The following is a 23,078-nucleotide window of genomic DNA, read 5'->3' as shown; positions in this document are numbered from 1 at the left end:
AAAAAAAGCTTCGATCGGGCACAAGATTATCTATTAATAAAACTAATTTTTCTTGTCCGATTGGTTTTAGATGAATCTGCAAGGACTTGTGATGTTCACCGCAAGGGACTTCTGGAGAAACGGGCTTCACACAAACAGCGATAACTTTTGCAATTATTAATTTTTTTTTTTGAAATTTTGGTCAAGTCAAGTTAAAACATGATGTTTTTATGCTATGTTTTTATTTTTGTTAAATAAATTAATTAAGTAGCAAAAAAAAATTCGTGAAAATCATCATTTTTTCGGGCCTCTGACTACCCCTAACCCCTTAATTTGTAGCTTCACTTCTATATTACTATAAAATGGCGTATAACACTAAGCCCAGGCAACAATTTAAAAACAATTTACTACTTATCGAAATATATATAAAGCAATATACAAAAGAAAAAAACAACAAACATTCAGAGTATCAACAAATTTAACTTGGTATCCCAGTTGCGTACTTTGCTCGCTTGTGTACGATCGGCATGGCGGCATTCTCAAGTGCCAAATCACTTTGTCCCCATCACCTTCAAAGGCATCATCTGTTCGGGGTCTTCTGGGTAAATACTGTCTTTTCTGGGCTTACGGCCCGCACATTGCGCGAACCAGGTATCACCTTTGCCGAAGTTTTCGCCATCATCCAACGACTCGGGCATAGGTTTGTTCATTGTCTCCGGCAAGAACATCACCCAAAAACCAGACAGAAGTGCGATAATACCGAACACCACCGCTGGTATTTTCGGATCAAAGGAATCGAGCAACGTAATGAGTGGCGTGAGTGCGCCGGAGAAACGTGCGCACATAGAACCTAGACCCATTGCCGAATTGCGTACAACTGTTGGGAACAACTCGGCCGAGTAGTTGTAAATGACGGCAAAGGAACCGGCTATGAAGAGTTTGCCTATCATGACGATGGCCGTAGAGGTGGTACTTCCTTGGGCAATGTACGACGCCACGATGCAGCAAGTGCCACCAGCAAGCATAAGTGTGCTGGTGATGGGACGACGGCCGAGTCGATCCAGCACGAGCACAATGATAAAATAACTGGGGAATTCCACGAGGCCCATAATGAAGAGTATCAGAAAGGGATTGCCGTACAACTTGCCGGCGCTGAGTGAGAGCCCATAGTAGACGAGCGAGTTGGCAAACCAACAGAGACACACATTCAGTGTCTTCATGCGCAGATTGGGTGTTCGGAAGAGACCACCCAAACCGCCGGAACTTTTCTCCTCAATTGTAGCTTGCTGCTTGGCTTTTTGTATGTAATAATTCTTGTCCACCGATATGCCTGAGTCATTAATGCGCAGGCCCTTGATCACAATGTCGACTGCCTCTTCGGTGCGCCCCTGCATCCATAGCCAACGTGGTGATTCGTCCAACCACCACCAATGACCAACGAACAGCAGGCCATGCAGGCCGTAAACGATTTGCAACAGCTGACGATCCTTGATGAGTGCACCCCAACCGGCTACTAACATAATGCCACCAGCGAAGACGGCCTTAAAATAGAATTTAAATAATGAATTATCATAAAACTATTTTAAAAATTACACACCTGGAATGTGATGCCACACACAGTGCGTTTACTAGCGCCCACCAACTCCATAGTCAGCACGAAGCCACAAATATAGGCACCAGCTGAGCCGAAAATGCCCAAAAAGAAACGCGCTGCCATAAAGGAGAAATACTCTGGTATGAAGGCTACGGCAACGCCTATTATCAACTGCAGCAGCGCCGACCAGCAGAATACCGTCTTACGTCCGATCTTATCCGCCAGACCGCCCAAAGTTACAGCACCGGTAAATACACCCAACATGAAAACCGTCTGCACAACAGAACCGAGCCATCGGCGATCGCAGACGAAGTTCCAATCAATCGCACGTGAGTCGTGATAGTAAGTGCGATCGTAAACATACGAAGTGCAGGCGACTGTGTTATTTTGTGCATCGTACATGTGACAGTTGTCTAATTCGCCGCTGGCCTTCAATGGTATGGCAGCAAGTATATCGGAGGAGTTCCAGGGTGTGAACGAGTAGCTGCTGTTGTCGACGCCCTCAATGAAGCAACGATGTTCTGGCACGGCAGCAACTGTGACCAACGAGAGCATATGCAGACCAGCCGTTAAGCCAGAAAAGACTTGCAGGAGGAATTGTATGGCCTGGTAACGTCCAAATTCGCCTGAAAAGAATGAAATGAAGTCAGACAATTAGGTATTGCATTGAGTTAGTGCTCAAAATTATTATAATTGTACAAATGTAATTGTGAATCCAATTTTGTGAAGTGCTTTTCTAAAAAACGCTACATCTTTTTAAGCTAAACGTTGCCTAGTTGCAATCCATATTCATTCAGGAAAATATAATTCAAGTTCAGAATTTCAATTTTTAGTTCAGAAACTGGTTCGCTGTACAGGTATCCCTTGTATAACGCGGTCTTATACAACGCGGTTTCGATATAACGCGATTTGGAAAAATTAGGTTTCAGTATAACGCGAAATTTAGGCTTATATAATATAACGCGAAAGGGAAAATACATAATTATCAAATCTGGTAACACTAATTTGCGTACCACATATTTATAATATGTAATGTATTTTTAATGTAAACCGGGAATTACCCTTTTTTGCCTTAGATAGATAGAATAGATATTAATCTAGCACCTTATTACGAAATTGAAAAGGAGCTTAAAAAACCACCCACCAAAAACTGATAACAGATTTTGCAATTATAAAACCAGTAGAAGAACCACAAGGTCCCACAACTAGTTTCTTATCCAATAGCGAAAACTATGTTGAAGAAATATCTTCTGATGAAGCTATTGCTCCCTCAAAACGCCCACGTGCAAAGATCTTTGAAGACAGTGAAACAGATTAATTACCATATGAAGTTTGAAGAATAACAATAAATTTTTAATAAACCTTTAATTTGTTTTATATTAGTTTGTTTTTAAATTTTTTGTTTTGTGTTTTTAATTGTATAAGAAAGTATGAACTTTAGTATTGAGTTGAAATATATGTGCATCTGTTATTTTGTATGTATTTTATTTAAAAAAAAACCTATTGGAACATAACCCCCAAATTTATATGAAAACTATGTTTTAGATAACGCGGAATTACATAACGCGCAATTCTTCTGGAACGTAACTATCGCGTTATACGAGGGATACCTGTACGTATTTCAATATAACTCAGAAAGTTATAGGAGTCCCATTATGAGACCTGCAGATGTTATTGAGTATAGTTTTGGCTATTCTGGTTCACAATTTATGGGGAACCCATTGATAATGTAAACAGCTTCACTTATCAACGAAGCCAAATTACACTGGACGGTGGAGCAAAAGACGATATCGATGCGAGAATCAAAAAAGCCAAAACAGCTTTTGCAAGCCTCAAAAAGATCAGGTCTTCCAAACAACTGACAACGCGCACCAAACTACGAGTTTTTAATTCGAATGTTATATTCCTCCTATTATATAGCTGTGAAGCACGTTTGGTGTCTATATTTGCCACACGGATGTGTGAACCGATGTCTGAGAACATTACCCGTATAGGGTGGCCAGACAATTGGATTTCAAACGAACAACTCTTTAATCGAAGCAGACAAAAACCAATTGACATTGAAATACGAGAGTGCAAATGGAATTGGATTGGCCATACGTTGCGCAAACCAGCAACCGACAGGCACTGGACTGGAATCCACAAGGATCGCGCCGCAAGGGACACCCTAAAGGATCTTGGCGACCTAGCCTTTTATAGAAATTGACGAATCTCTCTCATGGACCCAAATTAAGACGAAAGCGAGAAGTTGACAACATTGGAAAACATTTGTTTCGGCACTATGCGCGCAAAGACGGCGCGATATCAATCAATAATAATTATATATAATAACACTAGTCTACAAGGAAAAGTATCCGAAATAATTTAAACTAATATCTGCTTCTCTGTCCATGCAAAATTCGGATTGATAACTAAAATTAATTTATTAGTTTGAGTTTTCGAGATATCCTAACCTAAAAGTGCAAAAAACCCCATTTTTGCCCATATTTGAGGTTATGTAGCCTTGCAGATGTTTTCTTTCACCAAAATTAAAGGATGGCATCTTTAAATACAATCCTTCTTTTTTCAAATGGCGTTTTGTTTGCTCAAATATAATTTTTTTTCGCAGAGATATCGCATTTTGAAATTTTCATGTTTCGAAATTTTCCTACGCCTGAAAATCGATTAAGATAACATAGACATGATATATTCGATTACTAATTTTTTTGAATTGAGTCTTATTTTTCTTAAAATTTTGTCTCACACCATAAGTGTGCTGACTCACCACATCCCTACACTATCTAACCTTTGGGTACCGAGTCACACACAGCCCTAACCCCTAGAAACCACCCCTATCATACCGCGAGCAGGCTAACCCACATAACCGCAAGCAGGCTTTCCCACAAACTCCAAATTTACATACTATTAATCCATATATTTCAGACCCTCAAACCCGTATGAGGTTTCGCAATCGCACAGAATGGATGTAGTCATAACTTGTTGGTAGCAAGGATGTAGCAACAAAATGGTGCGGAAGCGCTAATTGGATTCCTGATGAATCACCACTTTAACCAACAAACCAATATTTTACCCAAAAAAATTAATAAAATAACAGAAAATTCCAAAAATGTTGGAAAGAACCCAACAGCATTCAACAAATTTAAAAAGTATTAAAGTCTTTTCGAAATTCTTCAGTTTACTTCTTATTATACTCAAGACTACAAATAACCTATAACTACCGAGGTAGAAGAATATGGAATTATAAAGGAATTCCAAGCAGGACTTAGAAAGAATTACCCGACGGTTGACAATATTTACAATCTGGTGTCAATAGTTCACTTAAAGTTTCGTGAGAGAAAAAATGTGTATGTTTTTTGTTGACTTTAAAGCCGCCTTTGGCAAGGTACCTAGGAAACTGCTAATTTACAAATTACACGAAATGAGAATTTCAACAAAATTTGTTAACTTCATTGAGAAAATATATCAGAAATCTATCTTAATCATTTGTCAGCCAATAATATATCTCAACAATTAAACACAACTTCTGGGGTTAACCGTTTGAGTGCTAAGCGATTTTCTTTAATACATACGAAAATTGCGAAGCAAAATTTGGTCTAAGAAAACTGAAATATGATGGCTTTACAAATATAAGCATAGAGAACACAAAAAATTACATATTTCAATAATTTTATTTTTATTTTGTAGACTAAACTATTAGTTATGATTATAAGAAAAACTTATTTACATTTTTTTAATATCATCTTTTATTTTTTTTTTACAACAAGTTCCGGTATTATTATTCAAATTTTGGCACATTTGTGGTTCCCCACACATGTACCATGCACACCTTTTTTGCAAATGTTGCATATTAGCCGGGAACGCTTTGGATTTTTAGATCCTTTTACACTACATACTACACATTTGCGCAATTTTGTGCCAGGTAATTTTTGCAGGTTGAATTTTTGCCTTGATGAAGAAGGTATTTCTGCGGATTTTTTGCTCAACCATCGTATCTCGATAGCTTCTATTATTTTTGAAATAAATTTTAGTCTATTCATAGGCTTCGTTTCATTGTAGCGGTATAATATGTACGCATTTAACACCATTCTCCCAAAAACATTGAATACCACCTTCTTCCAGTATTTTAGGGTTCTCCTTTCATCAAGGTACACATAGAGCATTTTGTCTGACTCGTCAATACCACCCATGTACTTGTTGTAATCATGTATCATTTTTGGTTTTTCCTTCACTGATTCATATGATTTCTTACTTTTCCTTACTGTTACCTTATCGGTGCTGCTATTTGTTGAAATTAAGATCACTGGATGCTTTTTGGTCTTCTTGTCTCGATGTGCACACATTAAAATATCTTTGGTCTTAAAATATTTTGTTTCACCAACATTAAGATTTTTTGCTGCAGTGGGAATTTCTCTTTTGTTTCTTTTAATAGTTCCAGTTATATATGTTGCTTGTTGAAATAAACTCTTGGCTAGGCTGACACTCGTAAAAAAATTATCTAGGAATACATGATATCCCTTATTTAGATTGTTCCCTACTTTCAACAGTTTTTCAACAACAGTGTACCCTAGACCATATTTTTTTACATTATCTTTATCAGTTGACCCTTTATAACAAAAGAAAGATACACAGTAATTGGAAACAGCATCACAGAGCATCCAGAATTTTATTCCCCACTTGTGGTGTTTTTTATTTGGCATGTACTGCTTTATTTGCGTGTGACAATGCGTACCAACCAAGGACTCATCGATAGATAATTGTTGGTGTGGGACGTAATAGAGACGAAATAGTTTGTTGGCATGATCAACTTCAAAGGCAAATCTAGCACATGGATCATAGTCAGGATGACCTGGTGGAGCAAGAGTACTATTATTAACCATGTGGAAAAACTTGAGAATTAACTGGAATCGATCTCTTGGAAACATTCGTTTGAACCACGGAATACATCTGGAGTTCTTCTGCCAATATGAATACATGGTGGGTCTTTTTGTAATCCCCATCTCCAAAATAACCGCTATGAATGCCTTTAACTCCAATAACGTTAATGGCTTCCAAGCAAACACTCGTGATTTTGGTTTCAAGTTTGCGTTATTCAAGAAATTTGTAGCGTACCGGTTAGTCTCTAGAACTATTGTGTTGAGGAATTTGGTGGTAAAGAAAAGATTGAAATAGTCAAGTGGTTGTGAATTTGAAGGTAGCGCATGCTTTGGTCCCGGTGTTTCCAAAAAAATCGGGGGTTTATGGGAGAATTGCATATTAGAGGATATAGTAGTAAATATGTTATTTTCAAGGTTATCCCCCATGTTATTCTCGTCTTCGTCGGAACTATCACTAAAAATGCGCATCGTCCGGGTAGTAAACACTCTAATTTCACTTAAACTCGAATCACTATCATAGTCCATTTCATTGTCGGAATCCGGTATCGTATCTTCCACGTCAGTAAATTCTTCACTACTAGACATGGTCAGGAATTATTTTCAAAATATCGATATTGAACGAAAAATAAAAATTGTTTTTAACGGTCTGAACTAATTTATACTTTTATATGACATACATTTTTGATAAATATCGCAAAATAATATTCAACACGTTTGTTGAAACGTCGGCTGTTTCAATATTTTGCGCTTCGTCTGCGAAAATCTATAATTTATTTAGAAAATTAGTTTACAAATTTAGTTTAAATTTACAATTCATACTTAGATATAGATGTATGCATATATTATATATATATATATATAGGTACTTACATTGTGCTTCAGCGCACTTGTCTGCACGCGGCGATGGCTCCAAAGTAAAAGAACGAACTTTACTTTGAACCGAGCTCGTGAAGTGCAGCGCAAGTATGCATTTTTAAGCACCAAACAAAGGTAATTATTAATTACAACGCAATTACACCGCGTTGTAACAACGTTCCTAGCCGAACGCCAAATGCACAGTGATGCAATCGTCGCTATAGCGACGCGCCGCAAATTTGGAGTAATTAGTTATCGTCGCTATATCGACGAATCGCACTCAAACGGTTAAGCAAGGTTATCTATTATCTCCAATGCTTTTCGCCTTATACCTCAATGGCCAGCATAAGGAGGCTTGTTAATTGATAATTACAACACAAGGCTTTTACTTTATGCGGATGATTTCTTGCTTCTTTCGGACGATATAATCGTATATATGTATTAAAGGTCTTCCAATAAGAGGTGTTATTTTGATATTCAATCGACCCTGGGCTGTTGGCGTAGACCTTCTCTTTCACGTGGTCCCAAACAAAGAAGTCACAAGGTGTTAAATCACAAGATCTCGGTGGCCAATTGTGATCATCTCTTCGAGAGATAACACTGTCCGAAAACTTTTCCCGTAAAAGATCAATGGTTTCGTTGCTTGTGCGGCACATACCGCCGTCTTATTGAAAATAAACGTTGTTCAGATCAATACCATTCAATTCCGGCCATATAAAATCGTTAATCATCTCTCGATAGCACCGAATAATACCTGTTATTGGAAAACCCTTTATTACGAAAAACGATAAAAAATTTAAAAAGGTATTGCGAAAAATGGAATATGGAGGTGAATCTTACAAAATCGGCGATAATGCTTTTCGGACAAGGGGGAAAGTTAGGAGAGAAGAAAAATGGCTGTACATGGGAAAAGAAATAGTAATCGTAAATGAGTATTGCTACTTAGGGGTGTTATTTACACCAAAATTGTCTTTTAAAAACATTTCGAAATTAAAAATGCGGCAATAGCAAGCATAAATAGCTTATGGAATAGTTTTTTTAGGACAAAGAAAATATATCTCAGTGTTAATTGGGAAATGTTCCAGGCTTTTTGTCGACCCATTCAAAGTTATGCAGCTCAGGTGTGGGGGCATGGATTGTTTGAAGTTGTAGATAGATTACATTTGCATTTTATAAAGAAGATTTTCAAATTACCTGACTGGGCACTCCCTTACGCTATCTTTCTTAACAGAGGATTAGCACAAAACACATTTATGATCTATCACTACACTTGAAATATATATGTACATACATAAGATATTATTCGAATACAGGAATGAAAGACTGCCTCATATTCTGTCAAAAACGGTTTCAAAGCAAACAATTTTCTGAGACTGTATAAGAAAAATTGCTCCATCTGTAACTTAAATGAAATGGAAACAAACCAGCATATTAAAATTTTATCAACGCGCAGCTTTTGGGAAACACTTTCTAGTCCAATCTGAAATTATACAAATTCTCAATGGTATCGATGAGCCAAATTGGAGAAATCCTACGAGCTTTGTTATTGGTGCTTTACGATGTACGCAATTTGTTATGAAAAATTTAGATTTTTATGAAAGCGTAACTTAAATATCACACATTTCCTTTTGAATAAAGAATCATGAAAAAGCTGTGAGCCTCTCTATGTACATCCATCGTAATACGTTACTCGGTAACTATTACTGCATAAGTATTTATATTACTTTTCTATAACATTTATAAACTAAAAACAAACAACTTGGTGAACGTTGCCGAATATCGACGGGAACGGGTTCGGCCGAAATATTTCTCATATTTATTCAATTTAATTTATCTATAAGTACATATGTATATGTAAAATTCATAGTCTATAATTTATTAGAGTTCAATCATGTTAATTCATAATGGTGATTTTCGGTTTTGACAGTAACAAATGAAAGTTATTTGTATAGACGACAGCGAGAGGTATTCCATTCTAAATCCCTTTTTCACTAGTCCCACTAGTGGCACGAAATGAGTGTGTTGAATTTAACACTTTGCGAGGTTTTACTACTTTATTAATTTACTTTGATTTCCCTAACTACCCGATTCCAGCAAACTATTTACTTATTTAATACTGCAAAAACTCTGAGGCCCTACAGATGCATGTGAAATTTTGCGCGTGCCCATACTCGTTGCCTACTTTTAGGCTGTTTTGTTAATAATTAGCAACGCTCAAAATTTGGGAAGTCTGCCATATTAGACAAGTTGTGTGCATTAGTTTTAATGTTTATTTTGTAGGCTAGCGTTATTGAAATGTTGAAGGAACAAAATCGTGCAAAGTTCACGCAAATTACCGTAAAAAAGGATATGGAATTCCAATTGTATGTAAACATTCATCGAATGCAGGAAATGATCTAATATCAATAGTTAATGCTTTGTTAGTAAGTAAATAGTTAGTTTAGTAAATAGCATTTCATATATTTAGCATGCTTGTTTCGCTAATTTTCTTATAAGAAAACTTAATTGCTAGTACAGACTAGTGATGTCTGTGTGTGACACGTTCACTTGTAATATGTTCACATATTGTTTTTTGAGCTTAATTTACCAAACCGCCATACAAAATTTCATCCTTGACAGTGAAGAATTGAGAAATATGCGAGATAAATCTTTTGAATTCTAAATCAAGATTTTAAATCTGTTTTTTGAATCAGAGCTTTGGCTAGGATAGTTTCTTGTTAAATTTCTTGAACTAATGTGAGAAGGTGGCAATCACAAGCCTCCCAGGCGGCAAAGTTTGCATTAATTATCTTTAATTTGATATTTAACTTTTTTTGATCGGTTAACAGATGTTATACATTTTTATGATGCACTTTTTTTCTTTAATTAGAGTAGTGCGAGTAGCTCAATACTCGTTCGAAACTCGTTCATTGCTCAAATACTGAGATATTACTTCGAGATTTTCGAGCTGGTGAACAATTTGAACAGCTAAACAAAAATTGTCAACTTTATTTATCAACATATCTTTAGCTTCCCACCGACTTTAGCACTGTGTATAAATAATTTGTAAAATTTAAAAAGAAGTGCTTACGAAAGAGTCATAATAATCAAAATGATTGCTCCGATTACCCGAAAAAGCTCCACAGCTCTACATACTCGAGTTCATGTTCGACAATTTTCGAGCAATCAGCATCGAAGAGATACCCGAGCAATCGATGCTCATATGCCCGGGCTATTCGAAAATGTGCGAACCAAATCTAGAGCTGTATCTTTAATGTAAACCCGTTAATTGGCGATATCTCGAAAACTATGTACAGTGTACTCTCCCTTAAGCGGACACCTGAAGACTGACAAAATTGACCGCTTATAAGAAAAATATAAAAAGTGTTCATAAAAATGTGTAATAGATGTTTGTTTAAACAGTTTTATTTGCAAAACTAGAATATTAATACAGACATACATATTACACAAAGAAAGGATTGTCACCAATTTTTTTTCAAGAATTAAAAAACAAAACTTATTAAACCAGATATTCAAATTGAATTCAATTTATTAAACCTTGAATCAAATTGATTTAAAACAGACAGAAATTTTAGCTTGGCGAGTTTTTCCTTTAATTTCAATATCTTGAAGATGTATTTGGAGATCAGTGTGCAGTTCAACACCCTTAAAGTCGTTGTGGTTTAGTTATCTTATATTTAAATAAGCCTCTTTATAGAAAGTTACCTTGTCGTCAATCTCATTTTTTATAGTCATACTTCATCTTCGGACGAGATGGCCAACGATTCTTGGGCAACAGTTAATACTTCAGTATTGATATTTTTCAAATCTTCATCTAAATTAAGATAGTCTTCCACGTTAACTTGGATTTCGCTCTGAACTCGTTTAATAACGTTGGAGAACTGAGCAAGTGCTGATAGTTGAAGCTTATCTTCTGCGGTCCAACCGCTATCGTTATTGGGCATATCTGTTTTCCCAAACCCAGCCTTATCAAAACATTTTTTCATTGGTTGTGTATTGAGTTGCTCCCACGCTTTATGCATGAAATAAACAACATCTAATGAATTGATTTTAACAACTCCATAGCAGAATTTGTCTCTACCATCCGAAATGAAATGTGTTTTAAAAGTACATAAACTTAAAGTTTTCTTAACGCCTGACAAAATGCTGTTACGTTTGCTGGGAGAAAAATAACTTTAACAGTTTTCAGTTTTAGATCGCGAGGATGGGAAGCCGCATTATCTAGAAATATTTTTCTATCGAACTGCACGACAAAATATGCCACCAAATCAGACGTCATCTAAGTCTTTTTGTTTGATCTCCACGTAACGTGAACTGTTTTGCAACTGCAAATTTATGTTGCAAAATGCCCGAGGTCTTGCAGATTTCCCAATAACAAAAAGGCGTTTTCTTTATCCAGCCATATTGACGCAATGTAAAATCGTAAGCCTAAACTTAGCCACTTTTGTACCTGTGCATTTTTCACGTTTTAATGTAAATGCTTTATCGGGCATTGCTCGGAAAAACAATCCAGTCTCATCTGCATTATAAATGTTGCGCGAATCAAATCCTTCAACCAAATATGGTACATTTTCGGTAAAACTTTTGACATCATATTGATGGATGAAGCACTAAAATCGTCGTAATTGAGTCTCACTGAAATTTCTCTAACTTTGCTTCTTATAAGTGTGCCTTACAAAGGAATGCCTTTATTTCGTACCTTTACAAACCATTCGTAGCACAATTTATCAATATTTAGGCCTTTGGGCTTTAGCAGACTCATTAAAAACAAGTTCTTCGTATATAGGGGGATAGTAAACGTAAAAACAATGTTGTACGCTATCCTGTTATGAGGCATTAAAATATCCGCGTCCTGTTATGAGAGGGTTGTTCGCGCAAGAGGGAAAAATTCTCAAAAACCCTTAAGCATTTCTTAGTACTGAAAAAATTGTCCGTTTATGGGAGGTGTTGCAAAATTAACTAATAGGTGGCGCAAAATTAATCATCCAATTTTGTTTTTAAAGAATTTTTTTACTAAATAAAAATAATTATTTTGTGTGATGGAAATATTTATTTTGATATTTACGCCCTCCCGCACTGTGTATTATTATATATCAAACATTTTATATATTTTTACTAAACTTCCTTTATCGGAAATTGTAAATTGCATTCCTTTTCAAGCCACCTTGCAGCCATCGTCCCTGCTTTTTACTGTTTTCTTCCTGTCACACATCTTATGAAGAATAAATCTCACTTGAGGGTTGTACAACGATAATGCCTCAAAGGCCTTGCCTAACCGGTGCAAATGAAAACACATTCGGTTATGACCGGTAGGATAACCTGTGAGAAATCTTAAGTCGGCGCATCGGAACTAATATCGTCATTCTTACTGCAGAGGTATCCAAAAAGGTGTGCTAGTCTACGACGTTACGTATATTCGAATTTCGATTTTTTTGGTGGCGATATGTTGATACTCATGTCTCTCACTCATGCCGACGAGTTCGGCAGCTGTTTTGCTTGCACGTGTTTCGGCTCGTCTTCGATTTTTCCTATTCAAAAAGATGGTTCAAAGAACCTGTATCAAATTTTGCGTGAAAAACGAAATTAAGTGCGCGGATGCATTCCGAATGTTAACAGTGTCATACGGAGAATCTACTTTGGACCAAAGTAACGTTTATCGGTGGTACAAAATGTTCTGAGAAGGCCGAAAAGATGTGAACGACTAAAAACATGCCGGACGCCCGAGCACTTCAACAACAGACGAAAAAATTGATGAAGCGAAGAAAATGGTATTGGCCAATCGTCGAATCACCGTTAGAGAAGTTGCTGAGGACCTAGTCACATCAACTAGATCATGCCATTCGACTTTTTTCAATGATTTGAGCATGAGACGGGTCGCCGCAAAATTCGTAGCAAAACTGCTCAATTTCGACCAAAAGCAGCATCGCATGAACATTGCGAATGAAATGTTGGACTCTGTTCGCGACGACCCAGAGGGTCGAATCGTGGGTTTATGATTATGACGTGGAAACCAAAGCTCAATCATCTCAATGGAAGCTGCCGCACGAACCAAGACCGAAAAAAGCACCCCAAGTTCGGTCGAATGTCAAAGATTTGCTTACCATTTTCTTCGATTGCAGGGCCGTTGCGCATTATGAGTTCTTGCCACAGGGTAAAACGGTCAATAAGGAATATTATATTACCTGGAAATTATGCGCAATTTGCGCGAAGCAATCCGCCAGAAACGCCCGGATTTGTGGAAGAACAAAAATTGGCTCTTGCATCACGATAACGCACTAATCACACATGGTTGCTTGTGCGCGACAACACACTAATGATGCCACAGCCACCGTATTCCCCAGATCTGGCCCCCTGTGACTTTTCTTGTTCCCGAAACTGAAGAGGCCCATGAAAGGACGACGCTACGTTACGATTGACGAGATAAAGACGGCATCGAAGGAGGATCTGTGCAAGATAAAAACAAATAATTTTTTGAAGTGCTTCGAAGATTGGAAAAAACGTTGGCATAAGTGCATAATATCTCATGGGGATTACTTTAAAGGGGGCAAAATAGATATTAATGAATAAATAAATAATTTTTGAAAAAACACAAAATTTGCGATACTTTTTGAATACACCTCGTATTTATACGCATTCGATAATACTTTACCAAGTATACACAGCCGGCGACAAACGATAACTCTAAATTTTGACCTGGTTTTTTTTGTTCGTTTTTTGAATGTTCATGGTTTTGTTTAAGAATATCTCATTGTCTAACAGAAACCATAAGTGAAAGTTTCGAACTTATACAAAAATCAGAAGATTTCCACAAAATTTCCTCACAACTCCATGGTTTTTTATTTGAATTTTTAGGGTAAATTTGCGTATACAGTTTTATATCTTATTAAATTTTCATACAATAAAAAGCAAGTTTAAAGTAGCTAAAAAATTCGTTTGATTTTTTATATTTTTTTTTAACTGACGGTGTTGCATTTTCTCTATATAAAGAAAGCGCATTTGTTTTAGGTATATGCGCAAAACCGTCAGGCGAAAAAAAATACCAAAAACCAACGGGATTTTTTAACCACTTCAAACTTGCACATTACCATACTAAAACATTACCATAAAAAAAGTTTTAAATCTTCATACCAAAAATGTATATCCATAGTCCTCACCCAGTATGGCCTCGATTAAGGCATCTTCAAGCTTTTTTTGCCTGTCCAGTGTACAGACGTCCAGACGTCCAGGCGTTCCTTGACCTCTCTGTATAAGCGAGTGATTTGTGAATTTCAGCACAGGCGAAAGATGATTGCACAAATATTTGTGTACTATCATCGAGGTTTATGCACATTTACATGTATATTTCGTACCATATATTATATGTATAAAAACAAGTTTAATAAGTCATTTCATTTGACAAGCAAATGACGAGTTCAACTGTTTTTGCAGTCTCTCTGAGCAACCGCTGGCTTCGACTGCCAATGCGGTTAACACAAAGTTTGCATTTAGTAAAAAGCAAATATTTGTGGTTATGGCTGATTGAAACCGTAAAGTTTTCAATTATTACTTACTAATATATTTTTATATACATTTGATTTTATTTGCATCTTTCTGATTAAGTGTTAAAAAATAACCAATGATTTCCCACATCTTAATTACTTCGATAAAGCTATGAACTTTTACTTACTGTGCTTATGTATATAAGTATACACATTTACATACGAACATCCGATTGTACGTATGGGCATTACAAAGCCATAAATATAAACATTTTGCACTTTCATTAGCGGTTTTAATGGTTGCCTAAAGCGATTCGATTGTACGAGTACAATTTATTCGGCTCAGAATATGCAAAATAATCTGTACAAGGTGGTCCAACGACAAGTGTCTTTTGAGTATGTTGAATCATGGTCGCGGAAATGTCGTACGACGTAAAATCAGGAAGCAATAAGTAGAAGTAAGTATGCAAAAGTCGCTAAATTCAAAAATACCGGATATTGCTTTTACAAGGTTCCATTGACGTAAATGCCTATTTTCTTCCTTAACGTCTCTCTGTTTGTGCTATAGAGTAGTTTGAATTGTAACTAAAATTTGGCTGAAGAGTACTCTTCAAAAAATAAAATTGTTGAATCTGGAGATCAGAAAACTTACGCTTGATCGCCAAGTAGCCAATGCACTTGCAGGGATTAGTATAAATTTTGAAATGGAAAATTTTTGACAATAGGCTGCTAGAAACGCAAACTATAAGAGTCATGAGTACTAAAATTGAATTAGTAGAGCTTAGTTTTAAATGAATTGCGTAATATTCCAAGCAGTCAACTCAGCAATCAGTCTTTCTCCCAATCGATCTTCTTTTCAGTGTCAAGCGGCCACCTCGAAGCAGAGAATCGACCTCGTAGATATTTTGGAGAGTTGCATTACAAACCGAAGTTATATGAAAAACAATACAAAATCGATACAGGCCTCCAGAGTTAATATCGTCACATCTAGGTAAAGGCACAAATAGGAAACTGCCAACAAGATCTTAAAATGTCCAAACCAGCTACATGTATACTGGAAAGCCCTCCATTTGCTGCAACAGTGTCTTAATCCAAAAAACCAAAATGCCGAGAAAAACAACTTCAACGCTTTCAACTTACCGTGTCTCTCTAAGTAAAAGTAAGGATATGTATTTTTTACATAGCATTAAATAAGAACCTGTGGTCATTTCTATCATATTAGGTACTACATTTGCCAGATTTTTATTCGAGTTTCTTCTCCGATTTGCAATAGGCGTAAATGTTGTCTTAGGAAAGGAGAGACCGACAGATTTAAGTCGACTTCGAATGATAAGTGGTTTTATGAGAACTTTTTTCATGGCAGAAGTGAACTCGGAACATAGTATTTTCCTCTGAGGTTGACCGATATCAATTATCGACCGGGTGACCGAAACAATTTATCTATTATTTGATATTTCATGTCCACAGAAAAAATTGGCGTTCCCACGACAGTCGGTTCTACGTAACCAGAACGACCCGGATTTATATCCGGCCAAGGACTGTCACTTCAGCAGCATTCCCTGCATACATATGTATAGAGAATGTTTATGCTGCCACAACAACAACAACAACAGAAAAAATTATCATGGTTTTAAATTGCTTCCATTTTTTTTAAATGAAAACTTATATTTGGGTCACCCTTTACTATTCAACTCATTTCCAATTGTTGTAGTTAAAAGCGTCAAATTATATAAAATTAATTTAAGAAAATCAGAAACATTTGATTGCGAATTGACACTTGCGCGAACTTTGCTTCTTCGTCTTGCAATTTAATGCAGAAAGTTTCTTTTTTTATTCAATTGAAACATTTTTAAATTTAATTCCATTATTGTTTGCTGCAATAACGCCATGACTCAAAAAAATATAGATTCGAGAGAATCGAAACATGAAAATAAGCCATTTTTTTCGAATGAGAGTTAGAAATACCGCTAAGAGTTGAAAGATATCGCTATGAATTTTTTCCACAGCTTCGAGGAAGAGCTGTCTGTAATTTTTAGTGTAATAAAATTATTCATAATTTATTTATTCATACTTATATTTCTAATAAATAAATAAATAAATAAATAAATAAAAAAATTCTACACATACATACATATGTATGTATGTATATACACATATTCAGTTGTAACCACATAATTAAGTCAATTCAAGTCTAAGTTTGAAGAAGTTTAAAAATTGCATTAATTTAAAAATTTTTTTTTACATGCAATGTTGAGAATTTTCTTGAATAAATGCTTATATTCTAAAGGCTTTTTTGTACAAAAAAATGCCCAGCATCGTTTCCAAAAAAAAAAGCAATCAAAGCAATGTTTGTGCGACCTAAACTTTCACTTTGTTGTACTAAAATTAACTGCATGCCTTAAATTTTCCTGATTAAAAAGTTATAAATTTTTGATGAAATTATTTTTCTAATACCATTCGTGAAATTTTCATTTGTGAATTTTGTGCAAAGTTAAGAGCTTTGATTTGTAAGGTCTTTGTTATATAATGAACTATATTTTTTTTTAATATGGCTTTAATAATAATGTGTATTTTTAGCTGCATGACAACTATAGATATCGATGGTGAGATAACTATGGTTTCACAGCTGAGAATGGCAAATTGTGTTGACATTTCTGTTCAGTAAGGTTTGGCAAGTCAACATAAATAGTTTAACGCCAGAACAACACTTTCAAATAGTGGAAATTTGCTTTGGAAAAATAAATCTGTTCGCAATGTTCATAGAGCTCTTCGTTCATTTTTCGGTCAACATAATCGGCCTATCCAGGAATTTTGTATTTTTGTTTCACTAGGAATTTAAACCATTGGTTTATGTTAACAAACCAAGAACTCTTGTACGCATGTTAGCATACCTAAGATAGTTCTGCAGTCCTTTCGCGAGAGCGTAAGTACGAATTGAGTCAGTTTTTTGCTGCTAGTTGTATACATGACTTTTGCTGTTTGGATGTGGTCCGATTAGTCCACCTAGCTTCCACTCGCCTTTTCATGTGATCGTCCTTTTTAAAAGAAAGTAAATACATTTTTATTAAAGCTTAGCTTTGCCATCTTTCCGGCAAGTTCATTATTCCGCGCTAACTCGGATAAATGCAGGAAATGCAGAGAGGATGTTAAGGAAACTTTAGAATACCTTCTGTGCGTTTGTCCGGTATTATTAAAAACGCGACTAAAATGCCTGGGAGCGCCACGGTTTGAGGGTCTGGAGGACGTCTCAAAAGCGGAGCTTCCAGCTCTACTTAGATTCACCAAAAGCGCTGACATCCTACATGATGTCTACTTTCGGTATTCATAGAGGTCGGTCTCCATCTGGTATCGCTAGGGACCAAAAGGTCTATGCGTGGCTTATTGCCAACCAGGTTAACCTAACCTAACCTAACCTTCTTTTAAAAACTCGGCAATTTCTTTCCGGACAACTCAATAATTCGATAAGATACAAAGAGCTTAACATTTTTAGCTCGAGCAACAAACTCTTTTTGCTAGAGAATTTAGTGCAAGTAAGTCATGGTTTGAATCACTTGTATGTGATCACAGGGCTGTAAACCTCGAAAATTCAGTTGTGAAGGCGCTGTTATCAAAATACGTATTGTGTTCATATTTAGAGTCGCTCACTAAATTTTGTTTTTTTTTTTTGTGTAAATATTTTTTTATTTGCAATCTATCTTAATATAATGATATTCAGCAAATTAGGTCTTATAAACTAATAGCAGCGGTAGTATTTGTACAAATGCAAAACTACATATAAAATTACGATATTTGTTCTAAGATTTGATCTTAAATGTATTAAATTTCATTTGTACTAATGAGTTGCTTATCTTCATATAGGAACTTATGTATTTTGTTTTTTATTTAGTGTTGAATAAATAATTTAATTGAGCAAAATTAGAGAAATGGCAAGTCTAAGATATGATTACGCTTCAGTCGTATTGTTTCATTACTTGAGTCTAATTGCCAAAATTTAACTAATTATTTCATAGAGTATTAAACGAGCTTCATTCTAACCTATTAAATAGTTTGTTTTATATTAAATTAATGAATTGATTTACCTCTTCAATTTCTATACATTGCATTCATGTACACATTTTTGCATTCAATAAAAATAAAAAAATTGGGAGCAAGTGCTATCGCCGGCATATTAATGATGTGTTGTTGTAATCACCATTCAACGTTGTCTATAATCAATTGTTCATCATTATTATATTTTCCCCATTGAATTGCCTGTAAAAGGTGGCGCAAAATTAATCAACCTATCGGTAGATTTATAATTTTTCCAAACGGCGTCGCACGTCAATCATTTTCGACACTTGTCAACTAGAGAGCTGCAGAACTCGTATACAAACAGACAAGCAATGGTGCGCGCAAAGATAAAAATAAAGATTTCGCTAACTCAAAATCATTTTTGTGTTTATTTAGTCAAAATTTATTTAAAAGAAATAGATTATTAATTTTGCGCCCCCTTGTGTGTATGTACGTATTTAATTATTTAAAGTTAATCAATTTTTTTTCCAAAAAATAAACAAATCAATAATTTTCACGAGATTTAGTTGTTTGTAAATGAATTTAAGGCTAATTAATTTTTTTCCCCAAAAAACAAAATAAACAAATAATTTTCACGTGATTTAGTGGCTTTGCAAATAAATTGTAAATAAATTGTTAACACTTGCTATTGACTGCTTAGATACAATGCAATCAATTATGATGGAGAGCACTTAAACGCTTAAATTGATTTGGATTCGTTTGCATTTCGATTTGTGTTCTTACTGACAATATACATAGTTGTGTGCATGTGTGCTTGTGTGTTTTTATGTAAATAAAATAATTGACTTTGTAAATTTCGAAATGGCGCGTGTATATACAAATAAATATACCTACGTACTTACATGTAATATTTACGCACTCGAACGTACAATTTAGTCCATAAATGCGTTGATTGGTCTTAATTAGGCCACCAAATCGATAAGCAATAATAAAATGTATACAGTTAGTCACACTTAAAATGGGACAAACATCGCGTGTAGGTATAAAAATCAAATATATATTAGATAGGGTGCCCCAAATACATAGTAGTTTTTGCAACATACTCTGTTTTGACACTGGCAATTCTTTCCCGATAGAATTTAATGCAATGAGAAGATCGAGACAGGCTTTTTAGCGAGCAGTCGTGCTCCCCTTTACTATCAACAATGATCTTTTAGAATCACGTTAGCTCAAGCACCAGCACGTTTCAAATGATCTCGGACTATCTGCTAATAAAATCTGGGATCGAACCTTCATATCCGTGCAACGATCAACAACCAGACGAAAGAAATTCATGATACGCCGACGAATGCAAACGTGGAACTGTCAAAATTTAATAATACAACTAAAATATAACCCTGGATCCGACTTCGTTTTTACATAAGAGTAATGGGGTAGAAAAAATAGTGCATTTCAGAAAAGTGCATTTCTCTGGCGCGCCCAAACACAGTTTAAATATGTAAATGGTTAATTATGCAAGCTCATTTAAAAACTTTTCTCTGCAGATTCCTGAAACGGCCAAACAATAAGAGACCAAATAAGATATTCCTTATTGAATTTTTCTCTCTTTACACATACATGTGCAGTCTTGTAGATGGTTTTTTTTTAATATTTTTTGAGTGAAATGGAAAGCCTTTGTACCATAATTAAGGTGAAATAAAGGGATGATACTCACGCTAATTGATTTTATATTTATTTTTATCACATACTTCCTTAATGGCAAGTTGTTGCTAATAAAAGCCAAAGCTGAATACTTAAAACAAAAATTCAAAATTGTAGGCAAAGGGTGATTTTTTAGCTATTATCTTTTTAAACAGTTGGCTTAAACAGCTGACGCACATTTCGTGTTTTGTTTCACTGTCAAACATCTTCAGTTTGGTCTATAATTTAACCATGAATCGTCTTACAAACGAACAACGCTTGCAAATCATTGAATTTTATTATAAAAATGCGTGTTCTGTTAAGAAAGTTTAAAGTCGAAAAATTGTGTTCAGAGACGAAGCTCATTTTTGTTTCAATGGGTACGTAAATAAGCAGAATTGTCGGTTTTGGAGTGAAGATCAGCCTGAAGAATTGCAAGAGCTACCAATGTATCCAGAAAAGGTCACAGTTTGGTGCGGTTTATGGGCTGGAGGTATCATTGGACCGGACTTCTTCAAAGATGCTGCGAATCCTAAGGTAACTGTGAATGGTGAGCGCTACCGTGAAATGATATCCATCTTTTTTTTGCCCAAAATGCAAGAGCTTGACTTCCATGACATGTGGTTTCAGCAAGACGGTGCCACATGCAACCCAGCACGCGTAACAATGGACTTGTTGAGAGGCGAGTTCGGTGAATATTTTATTTCACGTTCGGTACCTGTCAATTGGCCACCCACTTCAATTAACGCATTGGAAGATAACATTAAAGCATTTATATTTGAGATACCGGCCGAAACATTGGAAAGAGTATGCCAAAATTGGACTAAGCGGATGGACCATTTGAAGCGCAGTCGCGGTCAACATTTGCATGAAATAATCTTGAAACATGATATTATATGGACTGTACTATCGATTTAAATAAAAATTGCATGCATTTTTCTGAATTTTACGTGTGTTTTTTTGAAAAACTTTGCTATAGCTCTTAAAAAATTACATTTTATTTATTTCCCTAAGTTGGCGCGGAGGGCTTCTAATTGCAGTCTTTGTTGGCCATATACCGCACCATGACTCCATTTTGGGTGGGGCAGAGTTTATTAAAATTCGGGCGGCTGTCGGTGTTCGAATAACAGTTCGATCAAACGAGTACTTTGAGCATTCGTTTATATATGTCATAGAACTGAATATGCATTTTTCAATGACGAGTGGTACATTCGTTGATGTGATGATTCGATAAGAACTCTTTATTATTACTCAAAAATACAAAAGTTTTTCCAGACTTACTGACTTAGTGCTAGTACAACTTGCACAAATATATAAATAAAGGAATCGACTAAAATACAACTTCTTTGATAAATTCATAAATGTATTAAAGACTAAAATGATGCTTTTAACAAAAAAGGCAATTGATATTTAGTTGATGTGAAGTTGAAATTATTCCAAAGCCCTTGATGTCATCAGCAATTGAACGCAAGCGGCTAACCACTATGATTTTATTTTTAGTTCGCACCTTTTATGTAGCAGCTAAAATTTGAGGCTCAACGTATTCGCAAAATCGTGCCAATGTATGCATTTTTCCTCTGCCATTTCTTTTTTGTAAACGCAACTGAAAACTTTAGTATTCATGAAAGTAAGTACAAAATCATTTGTACCAACTTTTCGTAGGTGAAATTGAAGGCATAGTCTTGGACGATCTTTGATTTCATGCTACTTATTTGACAATCGACTTTGTGCTTTGTAACATATTTAGTATTCGGTTTATGAGCCGCACTAGCCTCCCGAAAGATCAACATTAAAGTCTTGCTTGCCTAGGCATAACTTAATTCAACTTATGTAGCTTGTCTTAACCTAATGAGCTTAACTTTACCTCTCTTAACATAACTGCACTTTATTAAATCTAACTTAACTTAAGCAAACTTACCTTATCTCAAATAAAATAAACTAAACTTAATTAAATTAAACTTAACTTTATTAAACTAAACTTAACTAAAGCAAACTCAAACTTAACACTTCTTAAAATAAATTAATTTGGCTTGACTCAAGTAAGGTCTAAAAAAACATTTTTAAATTTTGTGTGCCCTCGATAGTAAAAAGTTCAAAATGGTATAAACTATATAAGAAATCTGTACCTATTTAAGTTTTTATTATTAATAATTATGGTATACAGTTTACAACATAAGAACCAGACCATCCAATTCTTATGTACCATAAAGTCAGCTGTTGTGCTAACAAATTTTTTTCGGTTATGTAGGTTTTGACATACCCCCAAATGACGATTTTGGATTAAAGAAGAAGAGGGTGATTTTTAGCTATTATTTTTTTAAACAGTTAGTTTAAACAGCTGACGCCCGTTTCCTGTTTTGTTTCACTGTCAAACATCTTCGGTTTGGTCTATAATTTAACCATGAATCGTCTTACAAACGAACAACGCTTGCAAGCCATTGCATTTTATTATAAAAATGCGTGTTTATCGCGCGCTTCTTCCATTTTATGGTCAGTTTAATCGACCCACTGAAGCGGCTATTCGAGCTATTGTGACTAAATTTAGAACCAAATTTACATTATTGGACATCAAACGACCAACACGCTTACGTAGAGTGCGAACTGAAG

General features: G+C 35.4%; 1 protein-coding gene across 2 annotated transcripts in view; it reads right to left on the bottom strand.

Moving 5' to 3' along the window:
• Positions 1 to 215: 215 nt before the first annotated feature.
• The window catches only part of LOC128868945 (organic cation transporter protein), a 70,468-nt gene continuing 47,605 nt past the window's right edge, over positions 216 to 23,078 (bottom strand). For both annotated transcript variants that reach the window (XM_054111604.1, XM_054111594.1), the window contains exons 3-4: positions 1,577 to 2,199; positions 216 to 1,520 (exon numbers count right to left, since the gene is read on the bottom strand). In XM_054111604.1, the coding sequence (XP_053967579.1) occupies positions 531 to 1,520; positions 1,577 to 2,199 (1,613 nt within the window). In that variant the 3' untranslated portion in view covers positions 216 to 530. The remainder of the gene's footprint in view (positions 1,521 to 1,576; positions 2,200 to 23,078) is intronic.

The sequence above is a fragment of the Anastrepha ludens genome, chromosome 2 (genome assembly GCF_028408465.1).
Source record: "Anastrepha ludens isolate Willacy chromosome 2, idAnaLude1.1, whole genome shotgun sequence".
NCBI classification, from domain to species: Eukaryota; Metazoa; Arthropoda; class Insecta; order Diptera; family Tephritidae; genus Anastrepha; species Anastrepha ludens.
The sequence above is the reverse complement of the archived record's forward strand: the minus strand, read 5'-3'. Positions and strand labels throughout refer to the sequence as shown.